Below are 24,029 nucleotides of genomic sequence, written 5' to 3' on the forward strand. Positions count from 1 at the left end.
AGGTGGTGGTGAGCTGTCGCCTTGAACCACTGCAGTCTATCTGGTGTAGTATTGTTAGTGAGGAAGTCCAGGATTTTGACCCAGCAACAGTGAAGGAATGACAATATAATTCCAAGTCTGGATGATGAGTGACTTTGAAGAGAAATTGCAGCTGGTGATGCATCTGCTGCCCTTGCTCTTCCAGTTGGTAGAGGTCGACGGTTTGGAAGGTGCTGTCAAAAGAGGCTTAGCCAGTTGCTGCAGGGTTTGAGCTTTGTTGGAGCTGCACTCATCCAGGCAAGTGGGAAGTATTCCATCACACTCCTGACTTGTGCCTTGTGGATGGTGGACAGGATTTGGGGAGTCTGAAGGTGAGTTACTTGCTACAGAATTCTCAGCCTCTGGCTTGCTTTCATAGCCACAGTATTTACATGGGCTGGCCCATGGCAACTGGTCAATGGCAACATTCAAAATGTTGATGGTTGGGAATTCAACAATAAAAGTGCTGTTGAATGTCAAAATGAACTGGTTAGATTCTTCCTTGTTGGGTAAAGTCATTGCCTGGCATCTTGTGACACAACTATTACTTGCAAATTTCTGATCATTATATTTCTGTTTCAGCCATTGAAAAAAGCACTGCGGATGATGGGAGCTCCCAATTTAATCGGTGACAATAGTATTGATTGTGGGCTCAGTTACAGTGTCATTTCTTACCTCAAGAAACTCAGCCAACAGGTAATAAACTAACCAAGCTTCATACCCTCTGTTACCATGGCTCTCATCTGGTATAACACTGAACCTTACAGAACAGGAAGCTTATAGGTCCGATGAATGATCTCTGCTTAAAATCTATTACTAAGGTGTGGTAACAGGAGACTTAAGATGGATAAGGTAGAACCAGTGGTTGTAACTTATTTGAATTTTCAGAAAGCATTTGATAAGGTATCACACAATAGGTTATTACATAAAATTAGGATTCATGGGATTGGGGATAAAATATTACCATGGAATAAGGGGATTGGTTAATGGACAGAAAACAAAAGAGTAGGAATAAACAGGACATTATCGGGTTAGCGGGTGTAACTAACGGGGTACCACAAGAACATGAGCCTCGGCTATTGACAATCTAATGCAGGCTTGTCCGCCTTTTCTGGTTGGGTGGGGGCCACACTTCCATTTTCTTTCTCACTCCAGGGCCCGATGAGCAATTTCAGACAGATAAGGTTTGGCACGACTTTAAACTGAATTTCAAAACCAAACTATTTTAAGAAACAATTGCTGAAGAAAAATAAAGCAATGTCATAAGAAATAGTTAAGTTTTTAAAAAAAGAGTAATTAATAAAAATGGCCAGAGTGTGAGAGGTTCAGTGTGTGTGTGTGTGTGTGTCAGGCTGACTCCCAGTCTCAGGGTGTGTGTCAGGCTGACTCCCAGTCGCAGGGTGTGTGTGTCAGGCTGACTCCCAGTCGCAGGGTGCGTGTGTCAGGCTGACTCCCAGTCGCAGGGTGCGTGTGTCAGGCTGACTCCCAGTCGCAGGGTGCGTGTGTCAGGCTGACTCCCAGTCGCAGGGTGCGTGTGTCAGGCTGACTCCCAGTCGCAGGGTGCGTGTGTCAGGCTGACTCCCAGTCGCAGGGTGCGTGTGTCAGGCTGACTCCCAGTCGCAGGGTGCGTGTGTCAGGCTGACTCCCAGTCGCAGGGTGCGTGTGTCAGGCTGACTCACTCGCCATTGCCAAAAAAACATTAATATCAGAAAATGGTCCATCTTCAAGGACCAAGAACATTGTGGAAGAATTTGTGTTTTTTAAAAGACAATGTGCCTTAAAAGGTTAATGCAAGGACTCTGGTTGCTGCTGTTCCTGGAAAAGACAGCATTTTACAAGAAAAGGTAATTAAGCAGTTTTAAAGAAGCTGGGAACCTCTTGATCCTGGTGAACTGTTTACAGGACCCAGTCCAAAGCAGAGAGTGAATGGAAGTTGCTCCGAAGCTGCTCTACATTCCGAAATGGACTGTCTGCAAGTTTTCCTCGCAGTCTGTCTGAGTAGCAGTGCAAGAGACATCGATTGTTTCACAGACCTGTGCTGAGAGACCAACCATCTAACCCAGACACCATTTCAAGGACTCCATCATTTACCCTCTTCCCTTGAACATTGACTTTTAACCTTTTGGCAGAATGCCTTTATTTTCTTTTTATTTGGGAGTGGGGGTGTGTGTATGAGAGAGAGTTAGGATGTTTAGAAAGAGTAATTATTATACTTTCATATTTCATACGGTCTGTTAATAAGCTTTGCCCTCTACTTGACAAGTCTGGTTTTATAATAAACTAATAATTTTGTTGTTTATTGCAGAAACCTAGGCATTGAGTGCTCGTTGAGATTAATAGGTAAAGCACATATTTGGCCGTATAGCTGGCTGGAAAAACCATTTAAAGATATGTTGTGACCTGTGGGGTAGTGAAAGTAGAGATTACACAGTGCGTGCTCCCATCTCGGTCTGACAAAAAGTTAAAAGTTCATGCGTTCTGCCCGTCATTCTGCTTTGCATAAGCAATGTCCAGTTTCCTTTTTGCCACACCATCTGCTTAGCCATCTTTTCAAAAGAAATTAAAAATGCCTCCATGTCGCTTTCCTCAAACTTTGGGAGGGCTTGCACAAATTTAAACAGCTCACCCACTGGCTCTTAGGTTAGACTCAGGATCTTCCCCATGAACATTTCCCCTAAAGCCACGGCCATCCTGTTGTTTTAGTTCCAGCAGTCCAAGCTGGTATTCCCTTTCTTTGTCCCTTTCTTCTTGTTCCTTTTTTTCTCTGGCCCTTTCTCTCTCCTGCCTTTCTGCTTGCTCCCTTTGAAATGCTCTCTCTTTTTTCCTTTTTCTTTCACCCAAAATTCTGCTTTCAACTTCTGTTTGAACTGAAACTGTACCCATGTAAACTTATCTCTGTCCGACTCTACAGTTTCCTCTGGCTCTTTCACCTCCACATTCAGCTTTTTGGTCACTAGTTTTCGCAGCTCTGCCTTCTTAGCTGTCGCTCTAACTTCTATCAGTAACTCAACTGCCACACTTGTCAATTGTGCAATGGTTAATATCATTAAAGAATCAGAACTTAACCCCAGCTGCTTCAAAAGCTCACTTTTTTATTTATTTATTTTTTTCATTCAAGGGATGTGGGCTTCACTGCCTGGGCCAGCATTTATTGCCCAAGGCTAGCTGCCCTTGAGAAGGTGGTGGTGAGCTGCCTTCTTGAACCGCTGCAGTCCATGTGGTGTAGGTACACCCACAGTGCTGTTAAGAAGGGAGTTCCAGGATTTTGACCCAGTGACAATGAAGGAATGGCGATGTTTTTCCAAGTCAGGATGGTGAATGACTTGGAGGCTAACTTCCAGGTGGTGGTGTTCCTATCTATCTGCTGCCCTTGTCCTTCTATATGGTAGTGGTCGTGGGTTTGGAAGGTGCTGTCTTAGGAGCCTTGGTGAATTCCTGCAGTGCATCTTGTAGATGGTACACACTGCTGTCACTGTGTGCTGGTGGTGGAGGGAGTGAATGTTTGTGGATGTGGTGCCAATCAAGCGGACTGCTTTGTCCTGGACAGTGTCCAGCTTGAGTGTTGTGGGAGCTGCACTCATCCAGGCAAGTGGGGAATATTCCATCACACTCCTGACTTGTGCCTTGTAGATGTTGGATAGGCTTTGGGGAGTCAGGAGGTGAGTTACTCATCGCATGATTCCTAGCCTCTGACCTGCTCTTGTAGCCACAGTATTTATATGGCTAGTCCAGTTCAGTTTCTGGTCAACAATAACCCCCAGGATGTTGATAATGGGGGATTCAGTGATGGTAATGCCATTGAACATCAAGGGGCAATGGTTGGATTCTCTCTTGTTGGAGATGGACATTGCCTGACACCTGTGTGGCCTGAATGTTACTTGCCACTTGCCAGCCCAAGCCTGGCTATTGTCCAGGACTTGCTGCATTTGGACATGGACTGCTTCAGTATCTGAGGAGTCGCGAATGGTGTTGAACATTGTGCAGTCATCAAAGCTTACACCAAAATTAGCCATTCTGCTAATATATAGTTTACAGAAGAAAGCTGGTTGTTGCCTTTTACCCTTTCCCAATTACATGTTTTCATCTTGGGTTAAATCCTGGACAAGCTCACATTAATATGTTATGACCAGGTTGGGAGGAGTGCATTGTATGTCTCTCGTCCGCTACTCCACGGATCGCAACATATATTTTAACGATCTTTCTAGCTAACTGTATGGCCAAATCTGTGCTTTACCTATTAATGACAGAATGACCATGCAATGCCCAAACTCCTTCAATAAACAACAAAATTATTAGTTTATTATAAAACTAGGCTTGTCAGGTAGATAATGCTTATTAGCATACAATATGAAAGTATAATAATTACTCTGTCTAAATACCCTAACACAGACACACACCAAATAAAATAAAGGAATTCTGCCAGAAGGTTCTAAGTCCATGGTTCAAGGGAAAAGGATAGCTGGCAGACTCCTTGAAATGGTGTCGGGGTTATACAATTAGTCTGTTGACGCTGGTCTGCGAAACAATCGATGACTCTTGCACTACTTATCAGGTGGACTTCAAGGAAACTTGCAGACAGTCGATTTCAGAATGTAGAGCAATTTCCATTCACTCTTTGGATTGGGTTTGGAGCTTCAGGACATGTTGCCTCCTTTACCCAAGCAGTTGATCCTTGTTTTCTCCAAAGCAAAGCAGATTACCAGCTTTTAAACTCAGCTTTCCATAAATCATCATGTGACCCTCTTATAAACAGAAAGCTGCAGCTGAGAGGTTTCCAACTTCTGCAAAACTGTCTTTTTTTAAATTCATTCACGGGATATGGGCTGCGCTGCCTAGGGCAGCATTTATGACCCATTCCTAGTTGCCCTTGAGAAGGTGGTGGTGAGCTGCCTTCTTGAACCGCTGCAGTCCATGTGGTGTAGGTACACCCACAGTGCTGTTAGGGAGGGAGTTCCAGGATTTTGACCCAGCGACAGTGAAGGAACAGTGATATATTTCCAAGTCAGGATGGTGAGTGACTTGGGGGGGAACTTCCAGGTGGTGGTGTTCCCATCTATCTGCTGCCCTTGTCCGCCTTAATTACCTTTTGTGAAATGCTGTCTTTTTGAGGAACAGGAGTAACCAGCGTATTAACCCTTTAAGGGACAGTGTCTTAAAAAAACACAAATTTTGTCAGAATGTTCTTAGCCTTTGAAGATGAACCATTTCCCATGATTAAAGTGCTTATGACACTGAGTCGATGTGTGTATGTGTTATTGTGGTGGTGGTGAGAGAGAGTGAGAAACGTGAGACTGGGAGTAAAGTAGACACACTTTTTCTCTCTCTCTCGCACACGCACACACTCTCTCACTGACTCACATGCACTCATTCTCTCACTCACTCACACACACACAAGTCAGCCTCTTGGCCCCCTCCAGCCCTCTTCCACCCAACCTGGGCATCTCCTCCGCTCCTTCCCCCCCCCCCCCCCGCCCCGGCTTATGCTCCCCCTGCCGCCGGGCCCCCGGCAGTTGCGCGAAAACCTCTTCTGGTGGTCGCTGCTCCTCCTATCATAGACTGTTTCTCTTTCACATTTGCTAGTGAGCCTACCAGCAGCAAATGCAGGAGAGGAACAGCCTGCGATTGGAGGAGCAGCTGCTTTCAGAAGTTTCCCCTCAAACTTCTCTGTTTGAATGGCTTTTGGGGCTGGATGCGTCCCACAGGCTGCTGGTTGGACAAGCCTGATCTATAATAATGAGTTAAATGAGGAAACAGTGTTTAATGTGTCCAAGTTTGCTAACGATATATTTTGGTAGCAAAAACAAAACAGAGAATCTTTTTGCATGGTGCAAAGGCAACTAGGGATGGGCAATAAATGCTGGCCCAGCCAACAAAGTCCACATCCCATGAATGAATTAAAAAAAGGCTGGGAAATGTTTGCATTCGGAGGAACCTATGGAGGGAATAACAAAGAATGTGGTTGTAGTCGGGGACAGTATAGTTAGGGGAATAGATACTGTTCCCTGCAGCTGAGAGTGTGAGCCTTCAAGTCTGTATTGCCTGCCCAGTGCCAGGGTTAAGGACAACTTGGGGCTGCAGAAGAACTTGGAGTGGGAGGGGCAGGATCCAATTATCGTGATCCATGTGGGTACCAACACCATAGGGCTAAGAAAGAGGTTCTGCTTAGAGTTTCAGCAGCTAGGAACTAAACTAGAGCAGCAGAACCACAAAGGTAGTAATCTCTGGATTATTATTTGAGCCACGAGCAAATTTGCATAAGATCAGAGTTGAATGCGTCGCTGAAAGATTGGTGTGGGAGAAATGATTTTGATTCATGGGACACTGGCACCAGTACAGGGGGACGAGGGAGCTGTAATCTTAGGGCAGCCTTCACCTGAACCCCGCAGGGACCAGTGTACTCGCGAGTTATGTAACTAAGAGCTATAGAGAGGACTTAAAACTAAATATTGGTGGAGGGGGAGGGATCACATGAGGGGAGATTTGGAATGCTAAAGAGAACGGACAAGGCAATAGTGCAGGGTAGCGACACTGGTAATGATAACCAGAGTATGACAGGAAGGAACGGAGTGTACAAACATAAGAGTGCACCAGCAAATAAGGTCAGAGTAGGGGAAAATGGAAAAAAGACAGAATTAAAGATTTTTAAAATCTGAATGCGTACAGCATTCATAATAAGATGGATGGATTGATAGCACAAATAGAAATAAATGAGAATGTTATGATAATCGTTGCAGAGACATGGCCCCAGATTTTCATCCCTGAGCTGGGTTCGCGGTCAGGAGATTTCCCAGCTTGACAAACCCGACCTTTACAAAAGGCTGTCCACAGGTTTTCATTCAGGGTGAGGGGGCTGGCGGGCTGAAATAGGAGTGGGGGTGGGCGACCCCGGATGGGTGTGGAGGCGGGCTGAGCGCAAGGCCTGCCTCTGTGCTCCAGCACTGTTTAAATTTTAGAAAAGTAATAAAACTAAAAACATCCCTCCAGCCCTCATACCTCACCCTCTCCACTCCCTATGCCCCATCCATGCCAACCTATGCCAATCAATACCCACCACCCAACCACCCCCATGACCCCTCATACTTCGTATGCCAGCCCAGGCCCCTCTAATCTGCCCTTTGCCCTTACTCCCTCCGTGTCAACTCACCTAGTATCCTTTGACACTTCCTGGACAGCCTGAAAGTTCCAGTGAGTTCGTGCATAAAAAGTGCACAATCATGTTGCATTCTATCAATCCCAAAGAGTGTCTTACCTCCCCCAGAGATGTCCTGGGACCCTATCCAAAGGGGTACGCCAGCTACCCAAAGAACCCACCAAGTTCAGACCTCCTCTTACCTGGTCTGCTGTGTGCACTCCGGTGTTCGCACAACTAGGGATCAAAAATTAGAAGTCAATGGAGGCAGCTTATAATTTAAATGGCCAGCTGCCTCCGCAAAGTGCACAAGCGTGAACCCCCCGGTCCGACTCCAGTCCCGGTCCGACTCCAGTCCCAGCCCCACAAAGATGGGAAATGCTGGGCTTGGGCAGGATTTAGAAATTTCGTCCATTTCTGGAGCCTATCTGTCATGGTGAAAATCCGGGCCACGGTTTCAAATGATCACAGCTGGGCCCTGAATATTCAAGGGTATTTGACATTTCAAAAGGTCAGGAGTAAAGGAAACGGAGGCATGGTGGCTCTGTTATCAAAGGATGAGATCAGAACAGTGGTGACAAATGATCTTGATTCAGAGAGTAAAAATGTAGAATGAGTTTGGGTGGAGATAAGAAATAGCAAAGGAATGAATTCACTGGTGGGAATGGTTTACAGGCCCCCTGACAGTAGCTACACTGTAGGACAGAATATAACTCAAGAAACGGGGGCTTGTAAGAAAGGCACTGCAATAGTCATGGGAGGTTTGAATCTTCTTTTAGGATGGTTGAATTAAATTGGCAAAGATAGCCTGGAGGATGCGTGCATAGTGTGTATTTGGGACAGTTTTTTAGAACACTAACTTCTAGAACCAACCAGGGAGCAGGCTGTTTTAGACCTGGCTTTGTGTAATGAGACACGATTAAGTAATGACTTAATTGTAAGGGATTCTCTAGATAAGAGTGATCATAACAAGATAGAATTTCATATTCGGTTTGAGGGTGAGAAATTTGGGCCTGAATGAGAGAGTGTTGGCTAAAGGGGACTGGGAAAATAGATTAAAAGGTAAGACGGAAGCAGTGGCAGACATTTAAGGAGATAATTCATAACTCTCAACAAAGATATATTCCATTGAACAAGAAAGAGCTATGAGAAGGTTGCACCATCTGTGGCTAGCTAAGGACGTTATGGATGGTATATGATGCTACAAAGATTAGTGGTAGCCCAGAAGGTTGGGAGAAGTTTAGAAACCAACAAAGGATGACTGAAAAAATAATGAATAAGGAGAAATTGAAGTACGAGAGAATTTTTCATGCAGCGAGTGATTAGGATCTGGAATGTACTGCCTGAGACCGTGACGGAAGTAGGTTCAATCGAGGCATTCAAGAGGAAATGGATTATGATCTGAAAAAGAAGAATGTGCAGGGCTTACAGGTAGAAGGCAGGGGAGTGGCACTAGGTGAATTGCTCCTTCAGAGAGCCAATGGGCCAAATGGTTGCCTGTTCTGTAACCATTCTGTGTATTTAAGGAGAAGCGAGATAACCACATGAGGGAGAAAGGAATAGAGGGTTATGCTGATCAAGTTATGTAAGGAAGGTAGGAGAGGATCGAGTGGAATATAAACCATCAGCATGGACATGTTGGGTTGAATGGCCTGTTTCTGTGCTTCCCTTCTGTAATCCTCTTCTGGCTGGTTCTAGCTGTGAACCCATGGTGCTACAGCTGTGGCTCAGTTAGTAGCACTCTTGCCTCTGAATTCCAAGATTCTGGTTTCAAATCTCACTCCCAGGTCTCGAGCACAAATTCAAGGCTTAACACTCCAGTGCAGTACTAAGGGAGTGCTGCATTGTTGGAGATGCCATCTTTCAGTTGAGACATCAAATCAAGACCCTATCTACCTGCTTCAATGTAAAAGATCCCATGGTACTATTTAAAAGAAGGGCAGGGGGAATTCACCCTGGTATCCTGATCAATATTTATCCCTGCAATCAACATCGTAAAGAAAGATTATCCGACCATGACTACATTGCCATTTGTCGGAGCTTGCTGTGTGGAAATTGTCTGCCTTGTTTCCTACATTACAACAGTGATACTCTTCAAAAAATACTTCTTTAGCTGTAAAGTGCTTTGAAATGTCATGAAAAGTGCTATATAAATGCAAGTGTAATGCAAGCCATTTACAAATGAATGCAGACAAGCAGGCTCTTAAAAAGAATGCAATGTGTTGCGTGCAAAAAGGATGCAGGAGGGTAGTTGGTGTGTTTTAAGCCCAGCAAGGTGACTGTCTTCGGGGACATGTTTACTATTTTGTATTTTTATGCAAAGTCAAGCTGTACTGATTGAATAAAGTGGGGTTCCTCTGAACTCGTTGTAACTTAAGGCAGTTTGATAACATTGCTGAAAAGAGGGACATGTTGCCAAAGCTTTTCACCTGGCACTCATCAGTACAAACAGAAGAATGCCAGATTTGGCAACGTGCCCCTCTTTCCTGCAATATTCAAGTCTGTACTACCAAGCAACAGCTTAATAATTCATACCTGGTCTTGTCTTACCAGGTGCTTCCTCAGTTCACTGTCAAAAAGATTGGTGGATTGGGGTGCATGCAGAAAACACAAATATCCTGTACAGATCACACTGGAATACTGTTATTAGATTCATACGTTACACTATCGCATAGGTAGATATTAGGTGGTGCTACTCCTGCACATAAGCGTCTGGAAGCCACTTACAGGAGCCTCTGATGCACTGAACCCTAGAGGGTTTACTGAATTTGTAATAGAATGTATGTAATGTAAAGCTGATTTGTGTTTCAGGCCAAGATCGAGTCAGACCGTATAATTACATCCGTTGGGAAAAAGACCCCACAGGAGGTGGGAATCAAAGTTAAAAACCAGTCTAGTGTTCTGTCCCTGGCTCATCGCAGAGATTTCAAGCAGCTGCTGCAAGGAATCACGGGGGAAGTGCCCCTCAGGCCCATGGAACTGAGCATGAAGGAGTTTGCTGGCTTTCAGATTGCAATCCTAAACAAGGTGAATAATTTTGAACAAGAAATAAAATGTCCTTTTTGCATTGTAATAGAGGTTCCATTGCTTTGTTAATGATGGGAAGGTTTTTAAATTTATTCTTTAATGGGCACTGTTGTCTGTCCTAATTGCCCTTGAACTGAGTGGCTTGCTAAGCTATTTCAGAGGGCAGTAAAGAGTCGACCACATTACTGTGGATCTGGAGGCACATGTAGGCCAACCCAGGTAAGGATGGAAGATTTCCTTTCCTAAAGTAAATCTGTGAAGCAGATGGGTTTTTATGACAATTGATAGTTTCATGGTCACCGTTACTGAGACGAGCTTCAGTTCCAGACTTACTGATGGATTGATTAACTGAATTTAAATATCAGCAGCTGCTGTGGTAGGATTTGAATCTGTGTCCTCAGATCATCAGTCTGGGCGTCTGGATTACTAGTCCAGTGACATTACCACTACATCACCATCTACCCGAATATTTTGATTTAAATTATATTTGGATTTCTTGCCGATAAAATTCAGTTTAAAACGGCCTTATCTTCAAAACTAGGATGTTAAGCCACAGACTTACAGGAATGCCTACGATATTCCTCGACGGAGCCTGTTAGACCAGCTAACTAGAATGAGATCCAATCTACTTAAAACAACCCAGAAACTGATCCGTGGCCAAGATGAAGGTAAGATGAATGAGAGTGAGAAACCATTAAAACTGCATAATAGTAGATATGTTCCGTTTTACAGCCTAATAAGTGGCAAAGGAGCCTAGTGAAAGTTCTGGTCATGCTGGAGATATGAAGAGGAGATAAAACTTGTCACAAATTCTGTGGGTGAGGGCACCTCAGGTCACATTCAGATAAGCAGTTTGACAGCACAGCGACATGAAGATGTCAAGGGAGGTGGTGAAGGGGTAGAGCTGGGTATTATTAGGGAACATGTGGAAGCCAACCCAATGTTTTGGGTGCTGTTACCAAGGATCGGCATGTTGAGGAGGAAAGGCAAAGATAGATGCTGCCCCTTTTGGGGAAAGAAGCTGTTGCTGGAGATGCTCTGGGTATGATGGAATGGCTAAAAGCAGGGGAGGGCACTCCCACCAAGCTGGACAGTGAAGGAGAATGATGTGGTCACTTTACAGAACCTTACTCTCTTTTGTTATACTGAAAATTTAAAAGCAGTTATTGGTTATGGAACAATTAGTTTTGTAACTGTAATTTTTCTTCTCCAGCTGCTGTATTTAAAAGAACATGCATTATTCGCAGAACGAATTGAAAAAACTTGCATTGCTGCCTCTGGCTAGAATTCTGTAACTCCTTTATAAATTATTTAAAATTTCTGTGCACTCCTTCCCCACTTCATGCTCCACCAACCCTGTCTATTGCACTAAGTATAACTCACCACGAGCATTGGCATTCACAGAGAATTTAATTGGGGATCCTCCTTATCAGCCGATATAAACGGGATTTCTGCTGATAAGCCAGCTGATTGGGAGCGTCCCCGGAGGACCTTCACCTGTTGTGGGTCTATATTCGTCAGATTGCTAAATAAAACCTCTTTGGTTTTTCGTTTTCTTTTGTGACCCTTTTTCTGATTTTAGCAGATTCTAAGATTAGTGAACAAGATTCTGACTCACTCGATCAGGGCACAACATTTACACTTCAGTATTAAAGAGACATGGCACGTTGTACACAGCCACAGTTTAGCAGGAAATAATTTGGAATGTATTATTTGGCATAATGCTGCTTTTCTAATAAAATATGCAGATCTTTAGAATATTTTAATTAATGCAATCAGATGGTTATTTTACTTTGTTCTTTATAAGGTGTTAATATTAAATGTTTATCAGTACAACGACAAACACGTATTAATAATATTGTTATTGTGCTATACAAATCCATTTGCTGCTAACGCCAGCTTTCATTTCATTGCAGATTATTTACACAGCATTCCCGTGGCACAGATGGGTAACTATCAAGAATACCTGAAACTAATGCCTTCTCCTCTTCGTGAGATTGACCCAGATCAACCCAAACGGCTCCATACATTTGGCAATCCTTTCAAGCAGGACAAGAAGGTAGGCAGCTACAGCACTGTGGGAGACAGATTACTGTGCAAGTTTCTGAGTTTTTGTCACTGTTAGATGGTGCAAATTTTGAAGATCACAGAGACAAACTGGAAGACACATAATTGGATTTGAAACTAGAGTGCTGGGATCCCTTACTGAGTGTTCAGGCCTGAACAAAATAGCCAGTGGATAATGTTGACCATGGACTGCCAGTGTGTGGCTGTGGTGCAGCCTGCATTGAAAGTGTGTTCCTACCGAATATAAGCTGTTTGCAGCTGATAGTAGCATTTTGACATTCTGTGTAAGATCACTTACGCACGTAGCACCATGAACATCTCAGCATGTCCTATAAACCTGAGCAAGAGTTAGACATGGTGACCATGTGCATGGCTATGGGGTAGGGCAGATAATATTGGGAACTGAGTGAAGTGAAAATTCCTGGGAGTGGGAACTGGAGGCTCAGCCATGGATGGTGGAGCAGAGGGAAGGATGGAGTTGGGAGGGTAGTGGGGAATGCACAGTACACCAGATTGGAAGAGCAGAGGATATAAGTGGAACTCCAGGCTGAGGTGTTTAAATTTTACTTAAAACAAATGCACTCCATTATCCCAACGCTTTGTGTTCCCCTAAGGTTTGCTGAGCTGCCTTTTCAGAATGAGGTCAATAACAGTTTGGCACCCTAATAAACACATGCAGAGTAACACATTACAACAGAGTGAGCAGAAACCAGGTTGACCACTTTTCAATTCCTCATGGGCCAGAATATTGCCGTTGGCATGCGGGGGTGGGTCTGACATGCTGACACATAAAATGACGCGCGATGACGTTGGGCGTGCATCCCAATGTCATCGCGCGTCATTTCGATATTGCGTTTGGCAGGCGCTGCGGCTGTGCACCCACTGAACTGTCAAAGGCCTATTAAGGCCATTAGGAAAGTAATTTAGCTCATTAACAGCGCAGCTCGTCCAACCTTAACGTTGGCGGGCAGGCAAGGAGCCCAAGCGTCCTTTCATCACTTTTAACAACACTTCACCACTTCATTTCTGTGTCTTTTTTGCTTTTTACAATCAGGGAATGATGATCGATGAGGCAGATGAGTTTGTGGCAGGGCCACAGAACAAGGTGAAACGGCCTGGAGAATCCAACGCACCTGGATCACTGAAGAGAAGGCGTAGCATGTCACCGTTACTGCGGCGACCCCAAACCCCACCTATCATCAATCATATTGGAGGAAAGGGACCTCCTTCAACTCCAAATCCAGGAGCCCAACCCCAACCCAACCTTATAAAACCTTTAACAGTACATAAAGGTAAAGCTACACCTATCATTGCAGCATGTGGTTAGGCCATAGTATCTTTGAACCTGGCAGATGACGGGGTTCACCAGTCTGGCTGAAACTAGTAACAATCAACATTGCATAATGATAGTCATCAGCGTTCCGTGTAGTTTGTGTCACTGAAATTGTGACATCTTCAAATTGTCTAATGCTGGAAGTTCTGAATGAAAAGGTCATACACATTGCTGTTGTGTGTTGGGATGGAGCCGCTTTTAAACAAAAGGTCTCCCATTTAAGATGGAGATGAGGAAGAACTGCTTCTCTGAGGATTGTTAGAATTCTTTAGAATTCTGTGCTCCAGAGAGCAGTGGAGACTGCTTCTGCTTCTTACGTTCTTATGTTAGGCATTACAATGTTGTTCAATAGATTGGTTTGTAATTTTCTTCTCAAATGATTTTCTGAATCTAAAATGAATGTGCAAAGATCCAAAAGCCATAGCAATATATCTACAGACTTCCATGTAGATAACATTTCTGATTTCCTTCAGTTTCTGGTCAATGGTAACCTCAGGATATTGATAGTGGGGGATTCAGTGGTGGTAATGCCATTGAATGTCAAGGGGCGATGGTTGGATTCACTCTTGTGTGGCACGAATGTCACTTGCCACTTGTCAGCCTAAGCCTGGATATTGTCCAGGTCTTGCTGCAGGGACTGCTTCCGCGCTGTATATTACGCAAACTCATGAATGGGCCTAAGGCCGTCACTTTCGGTCCCGAAAAGTGCCGCATCGACCTCAGATTACCCTGGAGGGGCAAGGTATCTCAAAAATTTGAGCAACAGGTGAAGCTAGCTGTTTCACGCTGCTACTATGCAGTAGCAACACGAGTGGCATTCGCCACTAACAGGATGCTGCTATCAAGCCAAAAAGACTTTCTGCTTATCATAGAAATGAGTAACGTGGTTTATGATTTCATGCCAGTATGATGTTAGGTATGTAGGCCGTATGTCCCAAAGACTGGTGAATTATATCAAACAACATGTCCCAGCCACTGTTCGCAATGGGCAAGGTACAGACTGTACCCAACCAGCCTGTGCTTGTAAAACTCAAAACACCGTGTCCAACATTAGATGTGATTCCATAGTTGGACAACATTTGCTAAATAATCCTCAGTGTGCTAAGAATTACGCTGGCAACTAATTTAAGGTTGTCAGTCAGGCTTGCAGTGTGGCACATTTGCATGTACTGGAAGCTACATATATTAATACACAAGGCCCTGTTTTTTTGCAGACAGAATATTTACACAAATTCAGCTATACAAAATACATGACAGCCATTCATTGACTTATTCCTCAGGGCAATGCCTTGAACAATTGGAATCAAGCTGCCTGGTTTAAATTTCAAATAATGCTCGGCAGTTAAATGTCAGTCACCATCAATTGGTGCATTCTCCAAGGCAATGCCTCCGCCAGTCAGAGTTCACTTGCCAACCAATCAGCGCTGTCTTCCCATACAGTATAAATTGTTTTCTCCTTATTCTTGTGAAGTGTCCTGATGAGTGCAAGACGAAAAGCTCCGACATGTCTCTTTCTTTTCATTGTTGAATAAATTATTTACAACTGTTGCTCTGATTACTGAAACTGTTCAATGGCCTTTATTCTTCTTTCACGTTTAGATATAAATAGCGTTACATTGGTAGATTCCAGTGGAGAGAAGAGGATGGATGACTGGCAACCATCAGAGAAACCAGCTGAAGATGTACTCGTAACTTCCCCAACAGATGGACCTGCATCAACATCCACTCTCACAACAGCAGATAACCTGCTGCCCAGTGATTTTCACGTTGTCCCAGAGCTCAATCATGTGGCTGAGGATGTACTTGATCATAAACTGGGGTCAGATATGGTTATGAGAGACTCATTGGAGAGTCCATCTGAGACCGATGATGAAACAGATGTGGCAGTAGAAAGCAATCGAGGCTTATCCTTGGCCGCCTCTGACAGAGTACAAGTTCAGCCAGTCGTGGAAGGGAACAATGCTGAACTCAGGATTAGAGTCATGAAGGAGATTCGCAAGCCAGGGAGAAGTAAGTGTCTTTTTGCAGCCACTCATAATGCTGTGTACAGATGTGTGAATGGCAGCCAGGTGTCCTAAAACGTGATGACTGGTATCACCTACTTCTGTTCATTCCAAGAGAGCTTTGGGTAGGTTGATGGAAAGGTTTTAATAGGATATTGGAAAATGCAAAGGCAGTCAGTCAATGTAGAAATTTCCTCTGAAGCCTACTCTTGTATCGCAGTAAGTTTTAAGGTAACAGAATCAAAATAAATATGACAAATATATTTAAAGATTTGCATTTTCAGAATAAAAAGAATGCAGAAAAATTTACAGACAGCAAAAAAAATTATTATAGCTTGGGAAATGTGGACCAATCAAAAGCCATTTTAATATTGCCATTTCTGGCTGATCACATTGACCAAACCACCTTCCTGAAGCCTCTCTCTGGTCAGCCTGGGTCTTGCTTTAGCTTCTCTTGCTCCCAGTTCTGATAAGTTTATTCTCCGTTGACACATTTCCCCTAGTCTATTCCCAGCTGAGAAGGTTCCACTGTCCTTTCACCCAATTAGCATCCGTATCCATTGCCCTTGCCCCTGTCCCCATGCATTCTGGGAGTTGGAGTCTGCTACCTGGTTGAGTGTCCACATTCAAGGAAGCCCCGTCAGTTCTGCTTATGTAAGAGATGCAGACCTAAGGAGGAATATATTGGAGAGATTTTGAAGGCAGAAAATGCAGTCGTAAGGAAATAATGGTTGTTTGTTTATCATGTTCATTAGAGATTTGCTTGTGACAAAATACAAGAGAAAAATAAAGCTGAAAAATGTTTGGACCACGGCCTCTCATGATGCTAAATCCGATGATAAAACTGGTACTCACTTTGCCCAATGTTTGGCATTTTTAGTATACTTGCACAGCAATCTACTGAAAAAACAAAAACCCAGGTTAAAGTACTCATTGACTACCAGCCAATAGTCTCTGTGCACTTTTGAAATATTTAACTGATATCATATGGTAGAAATAGATTGGGTTCCAGGACTGGGTCATGCTTTGACCAGTAGGCACTGTTAAGATGTGCATTTGTCAGCCCCTTGCGCCCCTGTAGAAATTGCCCTAATCCTAGATGTGAGTTGGTATTTAACCTCTCGGCTAGGGAATTGTGCTTGTTGCAGAGAGAATGACTATAACGGGATTAAATACATTTAGCAGTAAATAGCACACACAATAAAGTTTTATTCTTTCTATGTGATAACTTTTGAACTGATGTTCCCTATAACTTTGGCAAAAAATTTGTTTGAAATCTTTTAGCTTTTCTTTCTCGTGGGAAAGCATCTGTGCTTCGCTTTGCTAAATTGTTGACTATTTTTTAATTTCAGACTATGACAGACTCTTCAGGCTACTGGAGGATATACAAGGTCCTTTAGAAATTCAGAGGAATTTCATTCAGAATACTATCAAAGAAGCTGCCAGGTATATGACTATTTATCCTTGAGGTCCACATCATCCGAGGTAGTGATACTTGTAATTTAAAATTCCAATTGCCAGTCACTCTACCAACAACACTGACTACACCTGGAAAGTAATTTATCCTGCGGGAATATCTGAGCAATACAGTGAGCAATGTAAATATAAATTTGAACGATTACCAAAGGTATTAATCATAATCCCCCTTTTAGTGCAAAAGTAGCAGTAATTTCTGGCACAAAGCAGAATTGTCACATCTGTGGGAATCAGACTCAAAATTCAGCAAGCCTGAAAAATTTTCTCTGCAAGGTAGAAGCATTGTAGAAGGTACTAGATCTGGGATTAATTAAGACCTTTAGAAGGGAACAGGAATGAGGGAGCACCCTGAGCACACAGACTGCAAAGTCAAAGGAAGGCTCATCACCACTTGGAGACGAGGTCGGCTATAAATGGGTCTTTGTGGGAGCTGAAGATTATCGCAATATTAATAGTGTTGCGTGATAATTTTTTCAGAGAAGGAAATTAGGGTGGAAATTCATGTAATCACAGAATTGTTACAGCACAGGAGGAGGCCATTTAGCCCATTATACCTATGCCTGGCACCTGGTGCCAGTCCCTGGCCACCTCCCCATAGCCCTGTATGTTCTTCCTTTTCAGAAAGTATTTCAATTCCCTCTTCAATGCCTCGATTGAATCTGCCTCCGCCGCGCTCTCGGGCAGTGAATTCCAGATCCTAACTACTTGCTGCGTAAAAAAGATTTTCCTCATGCCACCATTGCTTCTTTTTCCAATCTGTGCCCTCTTGCTCTTGATCCTTCCACCAACAGGATCCATTTCTCCCTATCTGTCCAGACCCCCTCGTGGTTTTGAACACCTCTATCAAATCTCCTCCCATCCTTCTCTTCTCCAAGCAGAACAGCCCCAGCTTCTCAAATCTATCTTCATTACTGAAGTTCCTCATTCCTGGAACCATTCTTGTGAATCTTCTCTGCACCCTCCTCTAATGCTATCACATTCTTCCTAAAGTGTGCACCCTGAACTGGGCACGCTACTCCAATTGAGGCTGAACCAGTGTTTTGCACAAGTTCAACATAACCTCCTTGCTTTTGTACTCTGTCTCTATTAATAAAGCTTGGGATACTGTATGCTTTATTAACTGCTTTCTTCACCTGTCTTGCCACCTTCAATGACTTATGTACATATACACCCAAGTCCCTCTACCCGCTCTTCTGTGCACTTCTATTTTGGGGACTGAAATAGTTAGTTCTTGCACCCTAACCAGGGAGACCAACGATGGCCCAAGTTTGGACGTAATGCCTCATTAATATGATTTGCTCTCCCTACTTGGGATGATAGTGGCAGGCCTGTTGCGTGACAGGCAGAGACTGCAAGATATGCCCAGGGAAGGGTGGGGGGGGGGGCAATCAAGAATGAGAACAACTTGCGCATATGTCCTTGGGGAGGGGAGGGGAATGGCAAAGGGTGGGGTGGGTGAACTGTGGGATGGACTTTGCCTTTGTGGGGGAAGCTTCTTGCTGGGCCACAGTCAATCTGGCTCTGTGCTGTGCAATTTCCTTAAGTCATGCACTAGCCTCTTAGTAACATATGCAAGCAGCTCAATGCATACTTTAGGCAGTCAGCTCAGGTGTCCGATAACTAGCCTGACCCAATATTGGGTCAGATGTCCTTGAGAATTGGCCTCTGAAATTAGTCTGCATTGCACCCTGTTTATGCTGGTAATGAGATCCACTTTCTACCACACTGTGTTCCATGATCAACAGGTGAAGAATGGGGAGAGAGAGTTCATGATTGAATAAACTGGCCTAGACTGTGGGTGAAGTGAAACTGATGTGCCAATGGCCTTTTCCTGCTGTGGACAATATGTTCTGATTCTGGCTGTTGATTTTGTCCCCCAGGTTTAAAAGACGAGTGTTAATACAGCAGCTAGAAAGAGTACTAGAAGATGTTATTTCAAGGTCTTTGTCAGCACAGATCAACCATGTCAACAGCAGATAGTCCACGTAGCGGACCATGGACCAGGAATGTACTTCCCTGTCAATCTGTGTACAGCGCATGAACGCTTGTAACTTGCTCGCTTTAATCATCCTTTCACCCCAGTGACATTAGCTTCTCTTGGAAGCGCATCTTGGGACGGCAGGTCTTGTGGAACAGAAGCTCTGTTGGATTGTTTGAAGAGTTTTGCTGGTATCGTGAGCGGCCATTGCTCCAGGAGAGAGATGTGGGGACCTTCCAAGGTGGGGAAGAATTGGGGAAGAGACGGATAATGTCCACAATCCTCCTCTTTTGTAGCTGCTCTTCTGCGGCCTGTTATGGTGGAAGCTTGAGTCTGGGGGCTACGTTTTTGCATAGTTCACATATGGTGCCATTTTTGTTTTGGCACATGAACCAGGCACTGGGGGGAGAAAATGAGAGTATTTTATTTAAAAAGAAAAAACCTGAAAATTAAATATGGGGAAGAAACCATCTACCTCAGACTCACTTTACTGTTTTGTCTGCAGACTTGTTGAAAGCTCACTTGTGGCTAATTCCTCCTTAGTTGTGTTCCAGCCCATGAGGAGGATGCTGTCTGACTGAGTGGACTTTTCACAATGTGCTTTGGAAGCACTAAAGTGGATACAGAACATATTGACCTTTTTATTGTTCATATGAGAGGAATTATTTTTGAACCACGTTGTTACAAAATAAAACACCAAATTGTCATATTTTAAAGTGTGAAGTAACTTTTGTAACTTCTATCTATTGAAATAAAAACAGTTTATCATGAAATTTTTTATTTACATGTGAAAATGTATCTAACACATTTTTTGATGGCACTTTATACTATTGTAAGACTTTCCTTTTAATCCTGTTGATATCAAACGGTTGTTTTAAAATGGCTTTCCGTTATTGTGGTGTTATTTTATATTTTTTTAAAATCCTTTAGGGGCAAAAAAATCTTTCAAGTTTAATATCAGTTTTGAATGCTGAAGGTTTAGAGAATCTGATGGCTTGTATAAGTCTATAAGATTTATAGATACTTGATACCTTTTAAAACGTGTTGTAGCACACACTTTACTGAATGCATGACCTTGTATGTTGAGAACTTTTTCTGCTGGATGTGTATAGTCTGATATAGCTGTGACTTTCATTTGAAACAAAAAGAATAACTTCCTGGATATCTTTGCTGGTTAAAATATTTTAGACCAAAATATATTTTAATTGTATTTTTTTTACAACCACAAATGAATATGTAATTTGAATGTACAAATTATTATAATACTATGTATGTAAACTTTAAGACAGATTTGCATTTATATAGCCTGAGGACATCACAAAGCACTTTACAACCAACGAAGCACTTTTGCCATGTAATCACTGTTGTAATGTAGAAAATGTGGTGGCCAATTCGCACCAGCAAGCTCCCATAAATAGCAGTGTGATACGAACCAGGTAATCTGTTTTAGTGAAGTTGGTTGAGGGATAAATATTGCCAGGACACTTCCCTTGTTCTTCTTGGAAACAGTGTGATTGATGATGGGGGCTTGTTCCATCCACCTGAGAGAGAGCAGAGCCATGGCTTAAGGTTTTATCTGAAAGAGGTGCCTCTGACAGCGTAGTACTCCTTCAGTTCTACTCTGGAGTATTACTCTTTTTTTGTACCCGAATCTCTGGGGTCAGACTTGAACCCACAACCTTCTGACTCGAAGACTAGAGTGCTACCCACTGAGCCACAACTAACACTGTAGGTCAGGCCACATTTATAATATCATGTGCATTTTTCATTAATGAGCCTTCAAAATGACTTTGATACAATGGAGAAAGTTCAGAAAAGATCCACAAAGATATTTGAAAATTCCCAAGTTCAAATTTAGGAAGAGACCTGGCCTTTCATTGGGGTGAACAAGATCAGGCAAGGGCAGGAGTAATTGTTAATGCGTCTTACTTTAACATTAGAGGTGGCATAAATACAAAATTAATCAGCTAAAAGTCAATCCAAATAGTTGAAAAAAAATGCTCCTTCCTTACCCACAAAGAGCTTGGAGGGTACTCAGGTATTGTGCAGATGGTGCATGATAAATTCCTGTTTAAAGGACAGGGTTCAATGATGTAAAGATACAGAAAGATATAGGTGATGAGATGTATTAAAGTGAGCTGCCAGATCCCAGCAATTTGGCCCTGGTAGCCTGGGTGATGAACTCTGTGGAACTTCTATATTATACATTGGTTTCTCCTGTTTTGGCATCCTGGGCTAGGAGATTTAGGGAAAAGTGCTGTTTTTCGTGCTGTTACTCCTCGGTGAGTTAATCCTAAAACACACTGAGCAACAGCAATATCTGTAAGCTAATGACAGCATCATTTATTATAACTGGAGACAGTTAAGAACTGGAAACAATTGCATTCCAATCGGTTCCAAAAATACGCATGCATAGGGCTGAATGGCATAGATACATTTAAGGGAAATCCAAGTAAATGCAGGAGTGAGAAAGGAAAAGAACGATCTGGTAATAGGTTGAGATGAAGTAGGGTGGGAGACGACTCAGCATAGACCTATTGGATTGAATGGCCTGTCTCTGTGCAGTAAATTATATGTAAGTCTGTGTAAAGATTGTAGAGTCGGCGAACTGAACATAGCCAGAAGCGAGGAAGTGATGCTTCACTTGTACACAGAGCCTTGATCAGACCATCTGGACCACTAGGCACTGCACTTCAGGAAGGATATATTGGCCTTGGAAGGGGGTGCAGCCCAGATTCACCACAATGATACCAAGCTTAACTTATGAAGACCTGACACTGAAGTGTCAAGTTAGATTACTTGTTCAAGTGTGGAGTGGGGCTTGAAGCTATAACCATCTGAAGAGAGTGCTCCACCCTGACTGCTGCTGAAAGAATGGGAAGCTTCATAAGGCAGACACCAGGGAATTTGTAGAGGAAGCCAACTGGCATAGACAACCAAAAATGCAAAACTTTCTTAATGTTCCTGCCTCATAAGGGTAAGCATATTGTTACTCTAATCCTCTAATCATATTGTTACTCTAATCCTCTAATCATATTGTTACTCTAATACAATAAGCAGATTGTTACTGTAATACTTTATTTCATCCATTCAGGGGACGTGAACGTCGCTGGATTGTCCATCCCTACTTGCCCTTGAGAAGGTGGTGATGAGCTGCCACTTTGAACAGCAGCAGTCCATGTGGTGTAGGTACACCCACAGTGCTGTTAGGAAGGGAGTTCAAAGATTTTGACCCAGTAACAGCGAAGGAACGGTAATGTAGTTCCAAGTTGGGGTGGTATGTGGCTTATCTAAATAGTGAGAGATTGCAGAGCTCTGAGATTCACAGGGATTTGGGTGCTCTAGTGCATGAATCACAAAAGGTTAGTATCTAGGTATGGCAGGAAATTAGGAAAGCTAATAGAATGTTATCATTTATTATGAAGGGAATTGATTACAAAAGTAGGGAGGTTATGGTTCAGTTGTACACGGCATAGGTGAGACCACATATGCAGTATTATGTACAGTACTGGTCTCCTTATTTAAAGAAAGATGTAAATGTGTTAGAAGCAGTTCGATTCGATTCGTAAGATGCAATTCGATTCACTCCACGTGATATCAAGAAACAGCTGAAGGCACTGGATTCTGCAAAAGGCTATGGGACCTGACAATATTCTGGCAATATTACTGAAGACTTGTGCTCCAGAACTAGCTGCACCCCTAGCCAAGCTGTTCCAGTACAGATACAACACTGGCATCTACCCGGCTATGTGGAAAATTGCCCAAACACAAAAAGCAGAACAAATCCAACCTGGCCAATTACTGCCCCATCGGTCTACTCTCGATCATCAGTAAACTAATGGTAGGGGTCATCAACAGTGCGATCAAGCAGCACTTGCTTAGCAATAACCTGCTCACTGATGCCCAGTTTGGGTCCTGCCAGGGCCACTCAGCTCCTGATCTCATTATCGTCTTGGATCAAACACGGACAAAAAAGCTGAACTCTTGGTGAGGTGAGAGTGACTGCCCTTGACATCAAAGGCAGCATTTGACCAAGTGTGGCATCAAGGAGCCCTAGCAAAACTGGAGTCAATGGGAATCGGGGAAAACTCTCGGCTGGTTGGAGTCATACCAAGCACGAAGGAAGATGGCTGTGGTTGTTGGGAGGTCAGTTATCTCAGTTCCAGGACATCACCCTAGGCCCAACTATCTTCAGCTGCTTCATCAATGACCTTCCATTATAAGGTTAGGAGTGGGGATGTTCACTGATGATTGTACAATGTTCAGCACCCTTTGCGACTCCTCAGATACTGAAGCAGTCCATGTCCAAATGCAGCAAGACCTGGACAGCATCCAGGCTTGGGCTGACAAGTGGTAAGTAACATTCGTGTCACACAAGTGTCAGGCAATGACCATCTCCAACAAGAGAGAATCCAACCTTTGCCCCTTGATGTTCAATGGCATTATCATCACTGAATCACTATCAATATCCTGGGTGTTACCATTGACCAGAAACTGAACTGGACTAGCTATGTCAATACTGTGGCTACAAGAGCAGGTCAGAGGCTAGGAATCGTGCGACGAGTAACTCACCACCTGACGCCCCAAAGCCTGTCCATCTACAAGGCACAAGTTATGAGTGTGACGGAATATTCTCCACTTGCCTGGATGAGTGCAGCTCCCACAACATTCAAGAAGCTTGACACTGTCTAGGACAAAGCAGCCCAATTGATTGACACCACATCCACAAACATTCACTCCCTCCACCTCCAATGGACAGTAGTAGCAGTGTGTACCATTTACAAGATGCACTGCAGGAATTCACCAAGGCTCCTCAGCACCTTTGAAGCCCACAACCACTACCATCTAGAAGGACAAGGGCGGCAGATAGCTGGGAACACCACCACCTGCAAGTTCGCCTCCACTCACCATCCTGACTTGGAAATATATCTCTGTTCCTTCACTGTCGCTGTGTCAAAATCCTGAAACTCCCTGCCTAACAGTACTGTGGGTGTACCT

The 24,029-nt window shown here is 43.5% G+C and overlaps 1 protein-coding gene across 2 annotated transcripts in view; it reads left to right on the top strand.

The window, feature by feature from the left end:
* ints6l (integrator complex subunit 6 like) overlaps positions 1-20,226 on the top strand; it is a 197,686-nt gene extending 177,460 nt beyond the window's left edge. For both annotated transcript variants that reach the window (XM_078547714.1, XM_078547715.1), the window contains 8 exons: positions 601-714; positions 9,959-10,174; positions 10,716-10,842; positions 12,091-12,233; positions 13,296-13,533; positions 15,174-15,584; positions 16,930-17,023; positions 18,934-20,226. In XM_078547714.1, coding sequence (XP_078403840.1) covers positions 601-714; positions 9,959-10,174; positions 10,716-10,842; positions 12,091-12,233; positions 13,296-13,533; positions 15,174-15,584; positions 16,930-17,023; positions 18,934-19,033 — 1,443 coding nt within the window. In that variant the 3' untranslated portion in view covers positions 19,034-20,226. The remainder of the gene's footprint in view (positions 1-600; positions 715-9,958; positions 10,175-10,715; positions 10,843-12,090; positions 12,234-13,295; positions 13,534-15,173; positions 15,585-16,929; positions 17,024-18,933) is intronic.
* The last annotated feature ends 3,803 nt before the right edge of the window (positions 20,227-24,029 follow it).

The sequence above is a fragment of the Cetorhinus maximus genome, chromosome 8 (assembly GCF_964194155.1).
Source record: "Cetorhinus maximus chromosome 8, sCetMax3.hap1.1, whole genome shotgun sequence".
Lineage (NCBI taxonomy): Eukaryota > Metazoa > Chordata > Chondrichthyes > Lamniformes > Cetorhinidae > Cetorhinus > Cetorhinus maximus.